Source organism: Bufo bufo, chromosome 9 (genome assembly GCF_905171765.1).
Source record: "Bufo bufo chromosome 9, aBufBuf1.1, whole genome shotgun sequence".
Classification (NCBI taxonomy): Eukaryota; Metazoa; Chordata; class Amphibia; order Anura; family Bufonidae; genus Bufo; species Bufo bufo.
Window position 1 is genome coordinate 113,981,153 of NC_053397.1, and position 21,987 is coordinate 114,003,139.

The 21,987-nt window shown below is 44.6% G+C and overlaps 1 protein-coding gene across 3 annotated transcripts in view; it reads right to left on the bottom strand.

Moving 5' to 3' along the window:
- SCYL3 (SCY1 like pseudokinase 3) overlaps positions 1-21,987 on the bottom strand; it is a 387,880-nt gene that overhangs the window by 319,743 nt on the left and 46,150 nt on the right. For all 3 annotated transcript variants that reach the window (XM_040407295.1, XM_040407296.1, XM_040407294.1), the window contains exons 2-3: positions 17,576-17,758; positions 16,387-16,500 (exon numbers count right to left, since the gene is read on the bottom strand). In XM_040407295.1, coding sequence (XP_040263229.1) covers positions 16,387-16,500; positions 17,576-17,758 — 297 coding nt within the window. The remainder of the gene's footprint in view (positions 1-16,386; positions 16,501-17,575; positions 17,759-21,987) is intronic.

A 21,987-nucleotide genomic window follows, 5' to 3' on the forward strand; every position in this document is an offset into this window, starting at 1 on the left:
TATGGATTACCACGGTCACTTTCGGCTAAGGCAGCCGCTGCCCTCGCCCAGTTTCAATTCATCACGGACTGGGCGAATCTAGACATGGAGCTGTTCTGTCGTCATTTTCGCAGGGTTACGGGCTCCCACGTGCGCGGCCTGTCAGTCTATCCAGCATACCGCTGACTGGTGTCCAAACCTTCCCGGCCCGGGAGGGTTCCCTACCAGGCCCCTCCAGCACCCAGCGGTTCCAGGCTTCCACTGATAAGCTGGGTAGGCCCATCACGTATTTGGGGCAGAGTCAGGTGTGCAATAACTTCAACGCTGGGGGTTGCGGTTTCAATAGCTGCCAAGCTGCTGCAATCTGCTCCTCTGTTTTAGGGCCCATCCCCGTCCCAGCTGCAGAAAAGACAACACAAGAACCTATGACTGCCGACATCGAGCTCTTGGGCGTCCTATTGCAGGACCATCCCGATCGTCAGTTAGTCTAGTTCCTTCTCGCCGGATTTGAGAGGGGTTTTCACACGGGTTTCATTACCCTCCCTCAAGTTTCCTGGGAGGGAAGGAACCTGCAGTCAGCTACCCAAGATGCGGCGGCAGTAGCCACCTTATTGCAGGACGAGGTCCGGAAGGGGTTCCTGCTGGGCCGTTCAAGTCCATCCCCTTCGCCACCTGGAGGGGTGAACCCAATTGGTCTGGTCTCAAGCAGTCCTCTAATAAAAGTCGCTTAATTTATGATTTGTCGGCTCCACACATGTCCCCTATCCCCAGCCTCAACTCCTTGATCCCTCAGAGGAGTTTTCCATGACATACGCGTCCATCGATGAGGGCCATCCACAGTACGTCCTGCTGGCCGGGGAAGGGGCTTGGTTGGCCAAGGCCGACATAGCGGATGCCTTCAAATTGCTCCCCGTCCTTCCCCAGTTATGGAAGTACTACCCGTCTGATTGGGCGGACGGGTACTATTTTGCCAACCGGCTCACCTTTGTTCCAAAAGCAGCCCGTGGCTGTTTGACAGGTTCGCTTGCGCGCTGCATTGGATCCTAGTTCATCACGGAAAATCTGGACATGGTCATCCATTACCTAGATGACTTCCTGATCATCAAGAGGCCCAGGGCTCCCCCTCGGGGTTGGCAAAGCTTGCTCCAGCTGTTCGCCAGCCTCAAGGTCCCCGTGGCGTCCTGCCAAGACGGAGGGTCTAGGCACCAGGGTTACCTTCTTGGCATCATCCTGGATTCGGTCCACATGGAGGCCAGCCTCCCGCGGCCAAGCTGGCTAAGATCCAGGCCGCCGTTTTCCTCTGCGGCGTCTTCCAGGGTCCTGTCCGAGCGGGGGCTCCAGTCCCTGTTAGGGTTCCTCAATTGTGCATTTAATATCATATCATGCCCCAGGGCAGGTCCTTCACTTCCGGCAGCTCCAGACCAGGACTCCACCGTCCAACTGGACAGGCATGCCATCCCCGTATGTCGCATCCCCCACGGTGTTCACCGACGCCTCGGCCCTCCCGCGGGGTTCGCGGCCATCTTCCATCGCAGTGGTTGGTCGGCAGTTGGCCGGTGGACTCACATCCGAGGCCGGGGGTCCATGAAATCATCCCCACTATTGGAGTTGTACCCAATAGTGGCGGGCCGCCCAGGTGTGGGGTCCCTCTCTGGGCTAAACAAAATCAGCAATCTTCAGGACGGACAGTCAGGTACTGGTAGAAGTCATCTCCAAAGGGAGGGCCAGAGTCTCTCAAAACCATTGTCCCATCCTGCGTAGGCTTGTTTGGCTGTCTCTAACATTTAACTTTCATATTTTCACGTTCCATAGTCAGGGGGCACAGAATGTGGCGGCCGACGCCCTGTCTCGTTTTAATTACGATATCTTCTCTTTCAGGAACTTCCAGAGGCAGACCCGTCGGTATTCCAGCTCCGCATTCAGCTCCCTCCTGTTGGACTAGGGCCCCTGATAGCATCCGCCCGGACCTTGGTCCAGCTTCCTCTAGCCGCAACACCGCCAGGAATTATGACGCCGGTTCAAAGTCTATAGGCAGTTCATTGACACCATCCACGGGGGGAGGTGGACGAGGGTCACATTTATTATGGCTTTTATAGCCCATTGCCACTCCCACCGCCCACTGTCATTCACACCATCAAACTATATTTGGCGGCATTCAGCACCATCGGATGCTCGGGGACCCCTCTGCCAAATCCATTTTTTTAATCAGGCCATCAAAGCACCCTTAGGGGGATTCAGAAGGTCAGCACGGCGGTCCAGGTGCGCAGGCAACCAGTCTCAGGCGAGCTATTCCGCAGATTGTCCGTAGCCCCTAGACGGTCTCCTCTTTTGGGCACTCAGCAAGCATTTATCACCAAAGCGGCCATGTACTGGGGTTCTATGGATTTCTTAGGCCTGGGGAGTTCACCTGCTGCGGAGTCAACCGGGCAACACTGCTCGGGCGGCACCTTGCCTGGCATTCAGACCATTTCATACTGTCCATCCCATCTACCAAGACTAATCAGGCAGGTCCTCCCACGAGGTAGAGTTCTTCCCCACGTCCAATTGTTGGTGTCCTATCAAGGTGCTCAAGGAGCTTCTGGCCTCACTTCAGTCGCCCGCGCTAGACGGACCCGTTGCTCCCGATAAACGGTAGGCCCCCTTTCTTCTGCCCTGTTCGTCTCCAACATCCGCACGCTGGCAGCAGGGTTGGGGTACAACCTAGCACGATATCCGGGCACTCCTTCCGCATAGGGGCCACTTCCGCAGCATCCAGGTCATCAGGTGCCGGCACATGTCATCTGCAAGATGGTCGTTGGCGATAGTCATGCTACGCAAGGTACATTCCCAATCCACAGGTCGAAATCGCCAGAGCCTTTTGTTCATTAGCTTTATAGGTCTCATACTGCTCAATAAATCCTGTGCACCCTACACTGTGCCAGTCCTCTTTTTTGCCCACTTATTTAGGCCTTACCTCGTCTCTGGCTCGGGTCACTCCAGCCAGATAGGTCGGGGGCAGTCACGTAGGGCATGCCTCTTCTGTTCCTCGCTTAGCTCCTACTACAAATTTTATATATCACATACACATATATACACACACACATATACACACACATTTTAATCATGTTATAATTATTATATTTTTTAAACGGTACTGGGAGCTCCGTTCTTTGTTTATTTGCTGTGTAACTTAAGTAGAGTCATTATAAGGAATACCTTCTTTCACAGGCATGGGAGCTGCATGATCTAGGCTCCTTCTTCCTCTTCTGGTGCATTCTTCAGCATGCGGCTCAGAATACATGTTCCCATGAGGCAAACCCTCCATGGATCCGTGCTGCATGCGGTGGAATGCAATACCCCTCTGGACTGCTTCCTCTTACCCATGGATCTGGGCTTTAAACGTTGCGTGGCCTTACTCCACTGAGGGGCTCACGCACCTGCCGCAAGAACCGGACAGAGGACCCGATTCCTGGGGTCCTGTCAGCCCAACACTATGGCGCGATAGATCCCAGCAGGTATTACCACATAGCCCTCCACACTATTTCTGCTAACATTTATGGCCCATCTTAATATTGTGACTTACAACGCGAGAGATACAAACTCCCCTTCAAAGAGATGACAGGTAATTCATTTCCTGAGGAGAAACAAGGCAGATGTCCGTTTTCTTCAGGAAACCCATTTAAAAAAAAAGGTCATATTCCAACCATGAATAGAACCTATTTTTCCAATTGGTACCACTCTGGACCCACCAATAATGCCTCCAAGGGAGTCAGCGTGGGAATCAGTACGCATACCCCATTCACATTGATAGATAAATGTATAGACTGAAGGCCAATACATATTTCTGAAAGGGAAAATTGGGAATCATCTAATGATATTTGGAAACCAATTTTGCCCCGCACTGCTCCTACCAGTGATTAGACTATATTTTTATATCAAAACACATATACAACTCTGTATCTCCTCAGATATTAAATCTAACCACTCCTTGGTGACACTTAAATACCAAGTTCCCTCTATGCCTGGTAGATCATATAGATGGAGATTTAACGATCTCCTTCTCCATCCCGCCCAAAATATCAGCAAAATAAAACAGCATCTTATAGAATACTTTCAGATTAACGATAACGGCACAGTCTCCACACAAACGTTATGGGAAGCACATAAATCTCACAATTGATATTTTATCTCCTTAGCCGCTTATACTCGGAAACTCCAAAAAAACGGTTTCAGACCTACAACAGAAAATTGCACGATTAGAAGGCCTTCATAAGAAGTCATTAGCCACAGCACATTAAACTGAACTACATTCTAAATCTAGATTCAGCAGTCGTATGTCTACGCTAAATATAAACATTATGCACACAGAGATAAGGCTACCAGATTTATGTTAGCTCAAATTAAGCACAGGAAAAACAATGTCTACATAACTATTTTAAAAAAACTGATATGGCACATTACTACATAAAACTGAAGATATAGCACGAGAATTTAGCGACTTTTATAGCAACTTCCATCCTCAGATGGATACTGAAACGACTCGGTCCAAACAGGTGGCAATAGACTCATTTCTGAAGTCCTTGAATCTACCCAAACTTACTGCTGAACAATCCAACCACCTATGCTCTAAAATAACTCCACAAGAAATAAAAAATGCCATTAGAAACACTCCCAAAAATAAAAAGTCCAGGCCCAGATGGACTCTCTTCCTTTTATTATAACACCTTTCTAGTTACTTTAATACCATATATAGAAAAACTTTATAATGAAGCGCTGATTGGGATCCTATTCCACAAGCAGACCCTTATAGCAAGGATAACCATTACCCATAAAAAAGGAAAAGCCCCCGCACTATGCGGCAACTACCGCCCAATTTCCCTTCTTAGCGTTGATTTAAAGATTTTAGCAAAAATCACGGCCAATCGCCTATGCTCCCTCCTACCATACATTATAGGCCCAGACCAGTAGGCTTTATACTAAAAAGAGAAGGCAAAGATAACATACCAGGTTCTTCAATTAATCTCTCACGCAACACTCACATCCACTCCACTAGTTCTTCTCGGCACAGATGCAGAGAAGGCATTTGACAGGGTCGGTTGGTAATTCCTGGGTGCATCCATGGCAGCGTTTAATATACCTGACGCGTTTATTGATGCAGTATTTACAATGTATAAAGACCCTACAGCCAAAGTTCTAGTAAATGACACTCTCTCACACTCCATTAATATAACTAATGGAACCAGCCAGGGATGCCCATTGCTCCCCTTCTATTTATAATCACAATGGAGATCCTATTTCAAAAAGTTAGGTCAAACCAAAACATACAAGGGAAACATAGAACATAAAACTGCAGCCTATGCCGATGATTTACTATTAAATACTGATCAACCCAACTGAATCTCTCCCCATTATTGAACAATTACTAACAGATTTTGGTAGTATCTTGAACTTCAAATTTAATATGGGGAAATCCCAGATTCTTAGTATATCCCTCCCCAAACCTATAGCAAACTCCTTGAGCGCCAACTCTTCTTTTGATTGGACACAACCCTCTATAAAATTTCTAGGGATCAATATCTCATCTAATCTCAACTATATAAGAATAATTTCCCCCGCTACTCCATAAAATAACCCAAATCTTTTCGTCATTCGTCTATCCCATATATCTCCTGGTCTGGCCGTAAAAATATAGCAAAATGTCTGATCTGGCCAAAAGTCACCTACCTACTCCAAGCGCTACCTATTTATATACCCAGAGCATTTTTCATTGAAGTTAGAAAAATATTTTCAAAGTTTATCTGGAAAAATAAGAAACCACGCATTAGGTATACGATCTTGCAGCTATCACATAAGGCCGGAGGTACGTACCTCCCGGACCCCAAAACCTTCAGTCATTCAGTTCACTTCAATAGAATTATTAATTGGTACTGTAAACCCCCTCATAAACTATGGGTCTCTTTAGAGGAAGATATGCTCCACATACCGCTAAGACAACTGATATTTCACAACTATTAACATACGCAGCTCCTTAAATCCCAAAACCCCCTCACACTGGAGACATGGCGGACCTGGACATTGCACCAATTAAGGTACAAATGCATGCCTTTCCCTTCCCCTCTCATGCAAATAAGAGATAGACTGTTAGGCTTTGATCAACATGAGAATAGCAGTAACCCAATTTCTGTCTGAAATAACTCCTCACCCATTGACACCTTACTAGTCAAAGATACCTTCCCCTCAATTCTCAATCTTCAAAATATACTGAATTGTCCATCCCTTTCCCCACTATTATATAATAAGCTCCTCTCCTCCTTTAAAAAGTTGAAGAATGCCACGGATCTTACCAGGTCATTAACCTGGTTTGAAACCTCTCTCTCCCAAAAGAACACACCTAAAAAGGCGATATCACAGACATGTAAAAACATTCTGCACCCAAATCCTGACAATATACTCCCTTTCCTTCAGGCTTGGGAAACAGATCTAGGAAAGAAATTCACCCCTGAGGAACGGCAGACCCTCTTTCTAGCCCCCAAACTTGCATCCAAATGTGTGCGTATCCAAGAAAATGGTTATAAAATCCTGACGAGGTGGCATCTAACCCTGGCTGCTCTTAATAAATACAATCCCAATAATGACCCCAGCTGCTGGAGATGTGGTTCTTCCCCTGGAACATATTATCATCTTTGGTGGACCTGCCCTGTTATGATCCCTTTTTGGGACTCAATTCTACAACATGTCAATAAAATTACAGGTCTTAACCTTCCAATGACACCAGATAAGATACCAAAAAGATACCAAAACATCTGAGACTACTGGCTAGACATCTTCTAGCTGCAGCCAGAATACTTATTCCTAACTTATTGGAAATCAGATTCCCTCCCAACGGTGGCACAGTGAGTAGACAGGGTTGATTGTGTGTTCCGCCCAGAAGAATTGGCTAAATGGGATTTGAAAAACCACACCTCCTTTAAAGGGCTTCTGTCAGCCCACTAAACCGTTTTTTTTTTTTTGTTTAATAATAATCCCTACACTGCGATCTCTGCATACATAAGTAAAATAATAATTTTCGTTATTACTTGCTGGTAGCAGCCGCATCCTCCGATCCTAATGACGCCCCCTCCGCATTGTGATTGACAGGGCCAGGGAACGGAATCGTTCTCTGCTGGCCCTGCCTGTTTTCACTCAATATCTGGCGCCTGCGCCGCGGCCGTACCTATCTTCAATCTGCGCAGGCGCACTGAGAGGCGGCCACTCACTCGGCCGCTCCATCCTCAATGCGCCTGCGCCGATTACGTCACATCTACACCCGGCGCAGGCGCATTGAGGAGCGAGCGGCCGAGTGAGTGGCCGCCTCTTAGTGCGCCTGCGCAGATTGAAGATCGGTACGGCCTCGGCGCAGGCGCCAGATATTGAATGAAAACAGGCAGGGCCAGCAGAGAACGATTCCGTTCCCTGGCCCTGTCAATCACAATGCGGAGGGGGCGTCATTAGGATCGGAGGATGCGGCTGCTACCAGCAAGTAGCAGCCCTACTTGCTGGTAGCAAGGTAATTTACATATTATAAAAATAGCGTTTTATCAAATTCTACTGAACGAAAATTATAATTTTACTTATGTATGCAGAGATTACAGTGTAGGGATTATTATTAAACAAAAAAAAAAAAAAAAAACGGTTTAGTGGGCTTACAGAAGCCCTTTAAAGAGGACCTTTCATGGGTCCAAACATTATAAACTAAGTATCAGGAGACTGAATGTTTCTCCGTGGGCATCTCCTTCTCCCTGACTGTGAGCTGTCCAATCGCAGAGAGCGATTTTTTTTTTCTCCCTGGCTGTCTCCTCCTCATTGCTCTGATGCAAAAATTAGCATACTAGGCAGGAGAATACAACAGGGGCCACAAAGGGCAAACGAAGCTGCGCCCAAAAAAAAATTATAAATAAAAAATACTAAGTGCAGTTATATCCCTGCACTATGCCCTACGTATCCCGATACTTAGTTTATAATGTTTGGACCCATGAAAGGTCCTCTTTAAGACAGCCTGGTCCCATGGGTCAGTTTCAGGGGTTACAATACATGAATGAAAATAGTGCCTGGGTTGATGGCCCTGACTAATAGACCCAGAAATGAATGATACTTCACGCGTTGCAACAATCTCTCCCTACAATAACAACTCATGATATCTTTCTGACCACAATGTAACTTAGGCTACTTGCACACTTGCGTTCGGTGCGGATCCGTCTGGTATCTGAACAGACGGATCCGCACCTATAATGCAAACGCTTGCATCCTTTCAGAACGGATCCGTCTGCATAAACAGCTTTTTCAGATCTGAGTTTTCACATCGTGAAAACTCAGATCAGACAGTATATTCTAACACAGAGGCGTTCCCATGGTGATGAAGTTAGAATATACTAAGAACTGTGCAAATAACTGCCCCCTGCTGCCTGGCAGCACCCGATCTCTTACAGGGGGCTGTGATCCGCACAATTAACCCCTCAGGTGCCGCACCTGAGGGGTTAATTGTGCGTCTCATAGCCCCCTGTAAGAGATCAGGTGCTGCCAGGCAGCAGGGGGCCAAACCCCCCTCCCTCCCTTGTATTAAATTCATTGGTGGCCAGTGCGGCCCCCCCTCCCTCCCCAGTATTGAATTCATTGGTGGCCAGTGCGGGCCCCCCCCTCCCTCCCTCCCCAGTATTATATTCATTGGTGGCCAGTGCGCCCCCCCCCCCTCCCTCCCCAGTATTAAATTCATTGGTCCCCATTGACTTGCATTGTAAGTCAGGACAGATCCGTTTTGCTCCGCACGGCCAGGCGGACACCAAAACGCTGCAAGCTGCGTTTGGGTGTCAGCCTCCTGAGCGGAATGGAGGCGGAACGGAGCCAAACTGATGCATTCTGAGCGGATCCTTATCCATTCAGAATGCATTGGGGATGAACGGATCCGTTCGGGCCGCTTGAAAGAGCCTTCAAACGGATCTTTCAAGCGGAACCCCAAAAGCAAGTGTGAAAGTAGCCTTACACAGTCTAGTCATGCTTCTTACAATTCACGTGTGTAAACACTCAAAGGGGTTGTACCACCATAAGAAGTTATCAGACCCAAAGGGTCCTTTTTGCTGGGCACCTCACCAGTCACAAGAATGAGGTGCCAGAGTCTCCAGAGTGAATAGCGCGGTAATGCAACCGCAGACCAAACGACAGTCCCATAGAGTTGAATGGAGCAGCAGTGTTACCGCTCTCCATTCCCACCGGGGACTCCAGCACCTCATTCTTGTGATCAGTGAAAGTACCAACAGTCAGACCCCCACAGATCAGATATTTATGCCCTATCCTGTAAGTAAAAGAGAAATTTCTTATGATGGGACAATCCCTTTAAAGAGATTTTCCAACTTTTGTATTCATTTTTCTTTTCACTTTTTTTGCGGGACAAGGTGCATCATGGCGTTCATTGTATATTAAAAAATGACATGACGCAATACCAAACATAGTTTTTAATTATTTTATTACTTTGAAAAAAATAAATCTAAAATGTTCTTTGCATTGCCATTTTCTGACAGCCACAACTTTTTTATATTTCGGTCTATAGAGCTGTATGAGGGCTTGTTTGTTTGCGTAAAGAACTGTAGTTTTTATTGGTACCATTTATGTGGTATGTATGACTTTTTGATAAGTTATTCACATTTTTTGGGGGAGGGGGGAAAATTGACCAAAATATGGCAAATAGCTTGTTTTTTTATTTTTATTATAGCATTCACTCCACAGGAATTTTTTTTTTTTTTTTTTAGATTTAGACAGACATTTTCAGACGCCTCAATACAGAATGTGTTTATTTTTTATTGTTTATAAAATTTTTAGGATTTAAAATTTTATGATTTTGGGGTGTTTTTATTTATTTTTTTATTTTTATTTAAATAACTCTTAGCCCCCTTAGGGGGATAGAACCTGGGTTGTTTTGATCTCTTTTTTCATTCACCCTAATAGAGATCTATTAGGGTGTATAATACAGCTGGCACCCAGCCGCAATGAAACGGAGCTGCGATCGCACCAAACCTTTTCATTTAGCACCTCAGATGCAGAGTTCAAAGCAGAGATCTATTAGGGTGAACAGGATTCTGACACACTCCCTGCTGAGCCGTGTCTCAGGCACAGCTTAGCAGGGAGCTTACCAAGGCAAGCCTGAGAAGCTTCAGCAGTGCCCAGGCTACCATGGTAACTGATCAGACGTCCACAATTTCACTGCGGGAGCTTTGATCAGAAGGCAGAGGGAGCCGCATTCCTCTGCCTTACCTCACAGATGCCGCAATCAGCTTTGTATTCGGCATCTGAGGTGCTAAATGAAAAGGTTCGGTGCGATCGCAGCTCCCCATAATTGCGGCTGGGTGCCAGCTGTATTATACACCCAATACCCGCCACGTGTGGAGCTGGCTCACCACAGCAGCCCACTCCATAGAACTATAGGCACATAATGCGTACAAGTATGGCATTATGCGTTAAGGGGTTAAATATATGCTAATGAGCCTCTAAGTGAAAAATGCCGTTAAAGTTATACCTAGAGGCTCTGCTCTATGCTGCGACCTTTCAACTTTGATTGACAGGACCAGGCAGTAAAACAATCATCACACCTGGCCCTATCAAAGTGTAGAGAGCGTGGCAGTTGCAGAGAAAGCTGAGCCTCTAGTAGTAATGGCAATGCCAGTGTTGCTTCTAGAGGCTCATTTGCATATATATTAATACATTATTTTTTTCAGCAATGCAGGCATATATGAACATGGGACCAACACAAATGCCTTCAGCTGCCAAGTGCACATGTACAAATCTCCTGACATGCCCTGACAAGAGCCAGGATAAGAAGTAGAATACATGATGTGACTTTGAAAAGTTATATCCAAAAAAATATATATAAAAAAATATAAAAAGGAAAATTTTAAGGGGTTGTTTCACTTCAGCAAGTGGCATTTATCATGTAGCGAAAGTTACTATAAGCCACTTATTAATGTATTGTTATTATCCATATTACTGGCTTCTCGTTTCCATGGTTATGACTATCCTTCAATCAATCAGCAGTGATCATGCTTGCACACTTTAGGATAAAGTGCAGGCCTCTCTGGTGGCCGGGACCATGGGAGCTCACATAGGCTGCTCCTTTTTTCTATAGTGGAGAACAAGATGCAAAAATAAGCCGCACTCACCATTCGTGTTCACGCTTCTTTATTGCAGGGCATGTTGCGGGGGCAGACTCACATGGAGTATCAATTCACAGCGACGGCCGTTTCGCGGTATGACCGCTTCCTCCGGCTGTTTGATCCACTCTGGGAATCAAGTGTGTGCTAGTTATAGCCTCATATGGGGGAGGGTCAACTGACTCATCACTCAAACACCCTTGAGGCTACACCCACTGCACACACCTGAAACACAGGTGCAAGTTTAAGTTTAAAAACAATACTGACACAAATGAAACAATAGTTACAAAAAGTGACACATAGTCTGCGAATAGTATCTACACACATGGAAGGGTACATAAATATAAATGAAAGGGATGCAAAAGTTAATGCAATGATATATAAATACAAAAACGTATAAATATACGTACAGTGACTAAAAACAGTCTAAGGTGTATACATAGGAGAATCATATTTATATAGCGTCCTATTCAATGAATGCTGCCAAATCATTGCGTTCGTTTAAGCCTAAACAACCTGTGGCATCCGTTTTAATAATATACCGAGCTTCCTTCTGGAGCAGGGTGCGGTGTCTATCGCCTCCCTGAACTGGTGGGGGGACATGTTCTAGGCCCGCAAATCGCAAGACATTTGCGTCTCCCCCATGTTGGCACCGTACATGCTCAATTAGGTGAGTACGTCCCTTGCCTGTTTTGATTGAGTTACGATGTTCTCGTACCCGCTCCATTAAGGATCTCTTGGTTTTTCCTATATAGAAGGATCCACATACACAGATTAACACATAGACTACGTGCGTCGTTCTGCAATTGATAAATTGATGCACACAGTGTTCCAGACCTCCAAAGAAAAAATGGCGGCCTCTAAACATGTATCCCCACAGGGAGCAGTCACCACAGCAATGGTTGCCAACCGGCTTACCGAGTGACAACCAATCGCGCAGTTTTTGCTCGCTGTAACGGCTACGCACCAGAATGTCCCTCAGTTGACCCTCCCCCATATGAGGCTATAACTAGCATACACTTGATTCCCAGAGTGGATCAAACAGCCGGAGGAAGCGGTCATACCGCAAAACGGCCGTCGCTGTGGATCGATACTCCATGTGAGTCTGCCCCCGCAACATGCCCTGCAATAATGAAGCGTGAACACGAATGGTGAGTGCGGCTTATTTTTGCATCTTGTTCTCCATTTCATTCTGTTCAAGCCCTGCAACCCGATTTCTTGGACGGTCGGATTAGGCCAGGATTGCGTTCCTTCAATTCCCAGGTGGGAGGACGGTGCCCTCAGTACCTCTTGTTATGTGCTGCTATCTGCTTATTTCTCCTGAGAGAGCATGCCTGATTGTTTAGCACCTGTTTTGTTTTTGGAACCATGGCTGAAGACACGACTCCCAGTGTCACGACGGGCAGAGTGGGGGCAGACTCATATTTCTTGGAGTGCAACTCTAAGGACTTGCTAGAGTCCTGTAGTACAAGGACATTAGAATACAAAGTTACACAACTCGCTGATAAAGAAGTGCGGCTCTTTTGGACCATTAACTCACTTAGGTCCTATAATGAAAGTGGACGGGTCCACGTATATCAGAGGTCCAATTTGTTGCTTTTGAGAAACGCCTTAACAGGAAACTTGTGGTAACACAGACTGAGATCAAAGAAAAAAAGAAGGATAAATTCCTACGAGACAAAGCTGTCTATGATACGGGGCGTATCTTCGATTGGAATAGGAAGAGGTTCAAGAAACGCCGCCCATTCCGGAGACCCAAAAGCGACTATTGGACAACGGAGTCGCAATCTAGTGTGTCTGATGACTCAACTAATCTATCCACCAAACCCCGCAGTAATATCCCTTTAGGAGGAGAACCCGGAGAGGGGGGCGGGGAAGAATAAAGCGTGCGCAGGTCGGCACGCAGGAAAAAACAGGTCTCATGGAGGAGTTAACAGAAGGGGACAGTGTCATTTCTTCTAACCTTGTCATTAACATCAGTGGTGTCGAGTTGCCCTCGGACTGCACCTCGGTCCTCAATTTGGGACTGGGGTTCAGTCCGACGGAACAATTCGACAGGACCACATTTGAAATTGATCTATTTAAAAATGTACGCAAGCTGTATTTAAAGAAGCATTTTAATAAGGCCCCGATCTCCCAGTATATTACAAGGGAAGGAGACAAACCTGTGGATAGTCATCCTCTGGGTTACAATATCTCTGAACCCTTTAATGCACAAGAAGTAGCCTGTCTGGAATTTATGGCAGACACGGATCTTAGCCCTGACTCTGTACCACCCACCCCACATAGCAGTTTCAGAGGAGGTATTCCATCCTCTTTTTGCCCCCCTATGCCCGCCGGCTCGATAATTGATGTATTTTATAAGAGGATTCTGAGAGATACAAAGGCCTTAATATATCCAAAAGGGAAGGAGAATTTGAATAAGAGGCAACTCAATGCCATAAAATGGCTGCGTAACTCAGACCTCATTATCAAGCCGGCGGACAAGGGGGGTAACGTTGTTGTTATGTCACGTGATTTTTATGCCACTGAGGCGGAAAGACAGTTGAATGATGGTTTGACATACAAGAAATTATTCTCTGATCCCATTCCCGAAATTAGGTCCAAATTGGTGGACCTGTTGCAGAGGTACATTGAGGCAGGTGTCCTCCATGGATCTACCATTGACAAATGGTTCCTTCCTTTCCGAGTAGACCCTCTTGGTATTTTCTCCCTAAGGTGCACAAGTCACTTACCCATCCCCCTGGACGTCCTATTGTGGCGAGGGTTGGGTCAGTGACTGAACCCTTGTCGAGGTACCTAGATTGGTTACTGCGTCCTGTTTTATTCAGGTTTCCCACGTATCTCGGTGACATCAACGACTTCCTCCTGGCCCTTGATGGCTTTCAGTGGCAGGAGGGTTGGAGTTTGGTGTCCCTGGATGTGGTTAATCTTTACACCCGGATCCCACAACGTGGAGGTGTAAACGCAGTTCTTGAACTTATTGAACATTTGGGAAGGGACTGTCAGTTCAGTGAATTTGTAGAAGAATCACTTTTGTTCATTTTGGAAAACAATACGTTTCTCTTCAATGACCAGTGGTATAGGCAAATCTTTGGAACGGCCATGGGGACGCCTGTCTCATGTACCTTTGCTAATATATTCCTGGGCAGATTTGAAGATAGGTATATATTCTCAACGTCTAACCCCTTCCTCAGTCACATACGTCTGTTTTTGCGCTACGTGGATGATATCTTCATGGTGTGGTCGGGTACACAGGAGCAGTGCGAGCATTTTGTGGCACATCTTAACGACACGAACGACATGAACATGATGTTCACCCTCAATTTTGGGGGGCGACCATCGAGTTCTTGGACGTTCGTGTTGTTGTAGAAGATGGTGCCTTATATACCGAAGGGTATCGCAAACCCACTGCCACAAATACCCTGCTGCACCATGAGAGCTATCATCCACGTAGCGTAACCAAGTCAGTCCCTTATGGACAGTTTTTAAGACTTAGACGTATTAACAGTCAGGATACAATATTCCTGAGACAGGCGGATGAACTGAGGAACAGATTGATTCAGCGCGGATATCCACCAGAGCAGTTAGATACAGCCCTAGAGAGGGCTAAAACCCACACACAGCAATCACTAATAAAACGCAGGAAAAGAAAAAGTTGGATGGACAGTGGTGCAGAGAAGGACAGATTTGTGTTCGTGTTCAAGCATAGTCCTATGGCAGACTATATTAAGAAAACAATATTAAATAACTGGGAAATCCTAAAGGCAGAGGATGATTTGGGTGAATTCACAGATCAAAAACCCATATTAGCCTTTAAACTTTGTCGCACGTTTAGGGACATTCTGGTGCGTAGCCGTTACAGCGAGCAAAAACCGCGCGATTGGTTGTTACTCGGTAAGCCGGTTGGCAACCATCGCTGTGGTGACTGCTCCCTGTGTGGATACATGTTTAGAGGCCGCCATTTTTTCTTTGGAGGTCTGGAACACTGTGTGCATCAATTTATCAATTGCAGAACGACGCACGTAGTCTATGTGTTAATCTGTGTATGTGGATCCTTCTATATAGGAAAAACCAAGAGATCCTTAATGGAGCGGGTACGAGAACATCGTAACTCAATCAAAACAGGCAAGGGACGTACTCGCCTAATTGAGCATGTACGGTGCCAACATGGGGGAGACGCAAATGTCTTGCGATTTGCGGGCCTAGAACATGTCCCCCCACCAGTTCAGGGAGGTGATAGACACCGCACCCTGCTCCAGAAGGAAGCTCGGTATATTATTAAAACGGATGCCACAGGTTGTTTAGGCTTAAACGAACGCAATGATTTGGCAGCATTCATTGAATAGGACGCTATATAAATATGATTCTCCTATGTATACCCCTTAGACTGTTTTGAGTCACTGTACGTATATTTATACGTTTTTGTATTTATATATCATTGCATTAACTTTTGCATCCCTTTCATTTATATTTATGTACCCTTCCATGTGTGTAGATACTATTCGCAGACTATGGGTCACTTTTTGTAACTATTGTTTCATTTGTGTCAGTATTGTTTTTAAACTTAAACTTGCACCTGTGTTTCAGGTGTGTGCAGTGGGTGTAGCCTCAAGGGTGTTTGAGTGATGAGTCAGTTGACCCTCCCCCATATGAGGCTACAACTAGCACACACTTGATTCCCAGAGTGGATCAAACAGCCGGAGGAAGCGGTCATACCGCGAAACGGCCGTCGCTGTGGATTGATACTCCATGTGAGTCTGCCCCCGCAACATGCCCTGCAATAAAGAAGCGTGAACACGAATGGTGAGTGCGGCTTATTTTTGCATCTTGTTCTCCATTTCATTCTGTTCAAGCCCTGCACCCCGATTTCTTGGACGGTCGGATTAGGCCAGGATTGCGTTCCTTCAATTCCCAGGTGGGAGGACGGTGCCCTCAGTACCTCTTGTTATGTGCTCCTTTTTTCTATAGTGTGCAAGCATGACCACTACTGATGGATTAGAGAGTGGTCATAACCATGGAAATGAGTGGTGTATAATGTGATGGAAACGTGAATTCAGTCAGCAAAGGAAGCAATATTAATAATAACAATACATTAGTAAGTGCCTTGTATTAACCTGCTCTACATAATAAATGGTATTTGCTAAAGGGGTTGTCACTTCAATAAAAAGACAAGTAATGCAAAGACAGTGAGTCGAAGTGTGAGACACCTTTATATTAATCTTTGGCACATATTCTTGAACATTTCTCTCACCTCTGGAACCACCTCTGTCAGTTTACAGACCATTTCCATTCCACCCAATTTCCAATGTCCATCTTCACTTACAAACACAGAAGACAAGCAAATGTTGTTATGAGAAACCTTTCCCTGTATGGAATAGAAAATTACTACCATAATAACAATGAACTTATTAAAAGGAATAAAAAAAATTAAAAAAAAGGAGGCAATTTACATACAGAGCCAACAGTTATTCATTCCAACAGGACAGGGATAACTAACTTATTTGTGGTGGTCCTACACTGGGAAAAGCACTGATTCTGAGAACAGGGGTCTCATTCTCTCATTTGATGGAGCAGCAGGCCGCACATGCACCTTGCTGCTCCATGCATTCTCTATGGGACTGCCAGAGATAGCCGAGCACAGCTATTGGTTATTTCTGGCAGTCCCATAGAGAATGAATCCTATGAGTAGGGGATAACGTAAAGACTTAGCACAACCCCTTTAAAGGGATTATCCAACTAAAAGTATCCATTACCTATATACAGTGATAAATATCGGATTGCGAGGGTCCAACCACTGGGACCACCCCACTGACCCTTAGAAGGAGGTGTCCCCGAGTCCCCTCTCAGCATGGAGAAGTAAGTGCACACATTGAACCGCTGCTTCATTAATTTCTATAGGGCTGACAGAGACAGCTCTCCGGCATCCCCATAGAAGTGAATGTTGCAGTGGATTGAGATGCATGTTACCACTTCATTCAGAGAGAGGACTTGGGGATTGGGATCGCTGGGGATGTTTACTTAGGGCCCATGTGCAGGACCGTATGTCCTCTGAGACATACAGCTCGTGAGTGGGCCATATGTCCCAGAGCGGTATTGATCATGTGCACGGGAGCGCACAGCATCATAGGTTACTATGACACGGTGCGCGTTGGGCCGTCCATGAGACTACTGTCCCGCACTCATATGCTGCTCCGGGACATAAGGCGCGCTCGCGGACCGTACGTCTTGGAGGGCATACAGTCGTGTGCATGGGCCCTTATCCTGTGAATACTTTTTGTGGGATAACGCCTTTAAGCACTCCCATTCTGAGCAAGTGTACATCATAAAGTACTACAATATTATTTTGTTTTAACAAGATATTCAGTTTTACATACCATTAAATTCCGCTTCAATTAGGAACATTAATATTTTTAAAAAAAAATCTGAAAGTAGGTATTTACCCTTTCATGTAGGAATACTATAGCTTGAAGAATATCATAGATACCAGCACAGATTTCATTAGCTGAAAGTTTCTGGAGGTGCATTTCCAGAGGCTGCACCCGCTCAGTCACAAGGTAGATACCATCCTCCATAATACATGACAAAAATCGCAGAAGACATGGATGACGTAAGGTTTTCAAATGCTTTGAAAGACAGAATGGACAAAAAGGAAAAAAATAAAATATAAAAAAATTATACATTAACCCCTTCTAAGCAATGCAAAAAATGCAATGACTTTTATTTGTACATTTTGCACCTTTATGTCATGGCCTTTTAAAGGGAATGTGTCATCAGAAAATGATCTATTGTTTAAACTACATTTGAACACATGGTCCATGGACCATAATGCTTCTAAATGCTGTTAAGAACAGCTCAGACAAGATGGCAGCCCCTATAATCATGCTCAGGAAATAGACTAAAAACATCTACAATAAGAAAAATAAAAACAGATTATAAAATGGGGATGTGTTGCCATCTGGTTTACACTTGCAGAAAAAAAAGTTTTGGTGACGGACTTCCTTTAGGGTCCATTCACACGTCCGCAAGTGTTTTGTAGTCCACAAATTGCGGATCTGCATAACATGAACACCAGCCATGTACGTTCCGCATTTTGCGGACCGCACATGGCCGGCACTTTAATCGAAATGCCTTTTCTTGTCCATGTCTGTGGACAAAAATAGGACACGTTATATTTTTTGCGGAACAGAAGTGTGGATGCATTTTTTACGGCCCCATTGAAAATGAATGGGTCCGGATCCGTTCCACGGAAGTGTGAATGGACACCTAAAGTTTAGTACCATATTTCATCCTGCTACATCAGGAATGTCTTTTCAAGAGCACGCTTTGAGAAATATTGGATTACACTTACCGGTAATCGGTTTTCTTTAAACCTATGAGAGCACCCTTGGAGAGACACCATCCACCTCCTTTAGGACAGGAACCAGAACCGCCTTTTAAAGGAGGGATGATCCCCTCTATCTCCAGTCCTTTTCTCAAGAACTAAGAAATATAACATCTTAACCTAATATTTAAAAAAAAATTTTATATATATATATATATATATATATATATATATATATATATACACACACACATACATATACATACACATATATATACATACACATATATATACACATATATATATATATATATATATACACACACACACACACACACACACACACACACACATACATACATACATACATACATACATACACTCACCTAAAGAATTATTAGGAACACCATACTAATACGGTGTTGGACCCCTTTTGCCTTCAGAACTGCCTTAATTCTACGTGGCATTGATTCAACAAGGTGCTGATAGCATTCTTTAGAAATGTTGGCCCATATTGATAGGATAGCATCTTGCAGTTGATGGAGATTTGAGGGATACACATCCAGGGCACGAAGCTCCCATTCCACCACATCCCAAAGATGCTCTATTGGGTTGAGATCTGGTGACTGTGGGGGCCATTTTAGTACCGTGAACTCATTGTCATGTTCAAAAAACCAATTTGAAATGATTCGAGCTTTGTGACATGGTGCATTATCCTGCTGGAAGTAGCCATCAGAGGATGGGTACGTGGTGGTCATGAAGGGATGGACATGGTCAGAAACAATGCTCAGGTAGCCCGTGGCATTTAAACGATGCCCAATTGGCACTAAGGGGCCTAAAGTGTGCCCAGAAAACATCCCCCACACCCGCAGTGGTAACAAGGCATGATGGATACATGTTCTCATTCTGTTTACGCCAAATTCGGACTCTACCATTTGAATGTCTCAACAGAAATCGAGACTCAGACCAGGCAACATTTTTCCAGTCTTCAACAGTGCAATTTTGGTGAGCTCGTGCAAATTGTAGCCTCTTTTTCCTATTTGTAGTGGAGATGAGTGGTACCCGGTGGGGTCTTCTGCTGTTGTAGCCCATCCGCCTCAAGGTTGTGCGTGTTGTGGCTTCACAAATGCTTTGCTGCATACCTAGGTTGTAACAAGTGGTTATTTCAGTCAACGTTGCTCTATCAGCTTGAATCAGTCAGCCCATTCTCCTCTGACCTCTAGCATCCACAAGGCATTTTTGCCCACAGGACTGCCGCATACTGGATGTTTTTCCCTTTTCACACCATTCTTTGTAAACCCTAGAAATGGTTGTGCGTGAAAATCCCAGTAACTGAGCAGATTGTGAAATACTCAGACCGGCCCGTCTGGCACCAACAACCATGCCACGCTCAAAATTGCTTAAATCACCTTTCTTTCCCATTCTGACATTCAGTTTGGAGTTCAGGAGATTGTCTTGACCAGGACCACACCCCTAAATGCATTGAAGCAACTGCCATGTGATTGGTTGACTAGATAATTGCATTAATGAGAAATAGAACAGGTGTTCCTAATAATTCTTTAGGTGAGTGTATATACACACACACACACACACATCGCTATACAAATTTTATATTAGGGTTGGAAATTAACCGGGTGCTGTCATAGGTTCAAAGAAAACCAGAATAGGCAAGAATTTGTCTAGGGTGTGACCACAGCCTGAAGTACTTTACGACCAAAGGTAAGACCTTCATTAACCACCTCAGCCCCCAGTGCTTAAACACCCTGAAAGACCAGGCCACTTTTTACACTTCTGACCTACACTACTTTCACCATTTATTGCTCGGTCATGCAACTTACCACCCAAATGAATTTTACCTCCTTTTCTTCTCACTAATAGAGCTTTCATTTGGTGGTATTTCATTGCTGCTGACATTTTTACTTTTTTTGTTATTAATCGAAATTTAACGATTTTTTTGCAAAAAAATGACATTTTTCACTTTCAGTTGTAAAATTTTGCAAAAAAAATGACATCCATATATAAATTTTGCTCTAATTTATTGTTCTACATGTCTTTGATAAAAAAAAAATGTTTGGGTAAAAAAAAAATGGTTTGGGTAAAAGTTATAGCGTTTACAAACTATGGTACAAAAATGTGAATTTCCGCTTTTTGAAGCAGCTCTGACTTTCTGAGCACCTGTCATGTTTCCTGAGGTTCTACAATGCCCAGACAGTACAAACACCCCACAAATGACCCCATTTCGGAAAGTACACACCCTAAGGTATTCGCTGATGGGCATAGTGAGTTCATAGAACTTTTTATTTTTTGTCACAAGTTAGCGGAAAATGATGATTTTTTTTTTTTTTTTTTTTTTCTTACAAAGTCTCATATTCCACTAACTTGTGACAAAAAATAAAAACTTCCATGAACTCACTATGCCCATCACGAAATACCTTGGGGTCTCTTCTTTCCAAAATGGGGTCACTTGTGGGGTAGTTATACTGCCCTGGCATTCTAGGGGCCCAAATGTGTGGTAAGGAGTTTGAAATCAAATTCTGTAAAAACTGACCAGTGAAATCCGAAAGGTGCTCTTTGGAATGTGGGCCCCTTTGCCCACCTAGGCTGCAAAAAAGTGTCACACATCTGGTATCTCCGTATTCAGTAGAAGTTGGGGAATGTGTTTTGGGGTGTCATTTTACATATACCCATGCTGGGTGAGATAAATATCTTGGTCAAATGCCAACTTTGTATAAAAAAATGGGAAAAGTTGTCTTTTGCCAAGATATTTCTCTCACCCAGCATGGGTATATGTAAAAAGACACCCCAAAACACATTCCCCAACTTCTCCTGAATACGGAGATACCAGATGTGTGACACTTTTTTGCAGCCTAGGTGGGCAAAGGGGCCCATATTCCAAAGAGCACCTTTCGGATTTCACTCGTCATTTTTTACAGAATTTGATTTCAAACTCCTTACCACACATTTGGGCCCCTAGAATGCCAGGGCAGTATAACTACCCCACAAGTGACCCCATTTTGGAAAGAAGAGACCCCAAGGTATTCGCTGATGGGCATAGTGAGTTCATGGAAGTTTTTATTTTTTGTCACAAGTTAGTGGAATATGAGACTTTGTATAAAAAAAAAAATATAAAAAAAATCATCATTTTCCACTAACTTGTGACAAAAAATAAAAAATTCTAGGAACTCGCCATGCCCCTCACGGAATACCTTGGGGTGTCTTCTTTCCAAAATGGGGTCACTTGTGGGGTAGTTATACTGCCCTGGCATTTTCCAGGGGCCCTAATGTGTGGTAAGTAGGTAAATGACCAGTGAAATCCAAAAGGTGCTCTTTGGAATATGGGCCCCTTTGCCCACCTAGGCTGCAAAAAAGTGCCACACATGTGGTATCTCCGTACTCAGGAGAAGTTGGGGAATGTGTTTTGGGGTGTCTTTTTACATATACCCATGCTGGGTGAGAGAAATATCTTGGCAAAAGACAACTTTTCCCATTTTTTTATACAAAGTTGGCATTTGACCAAGATATTTATCTCAC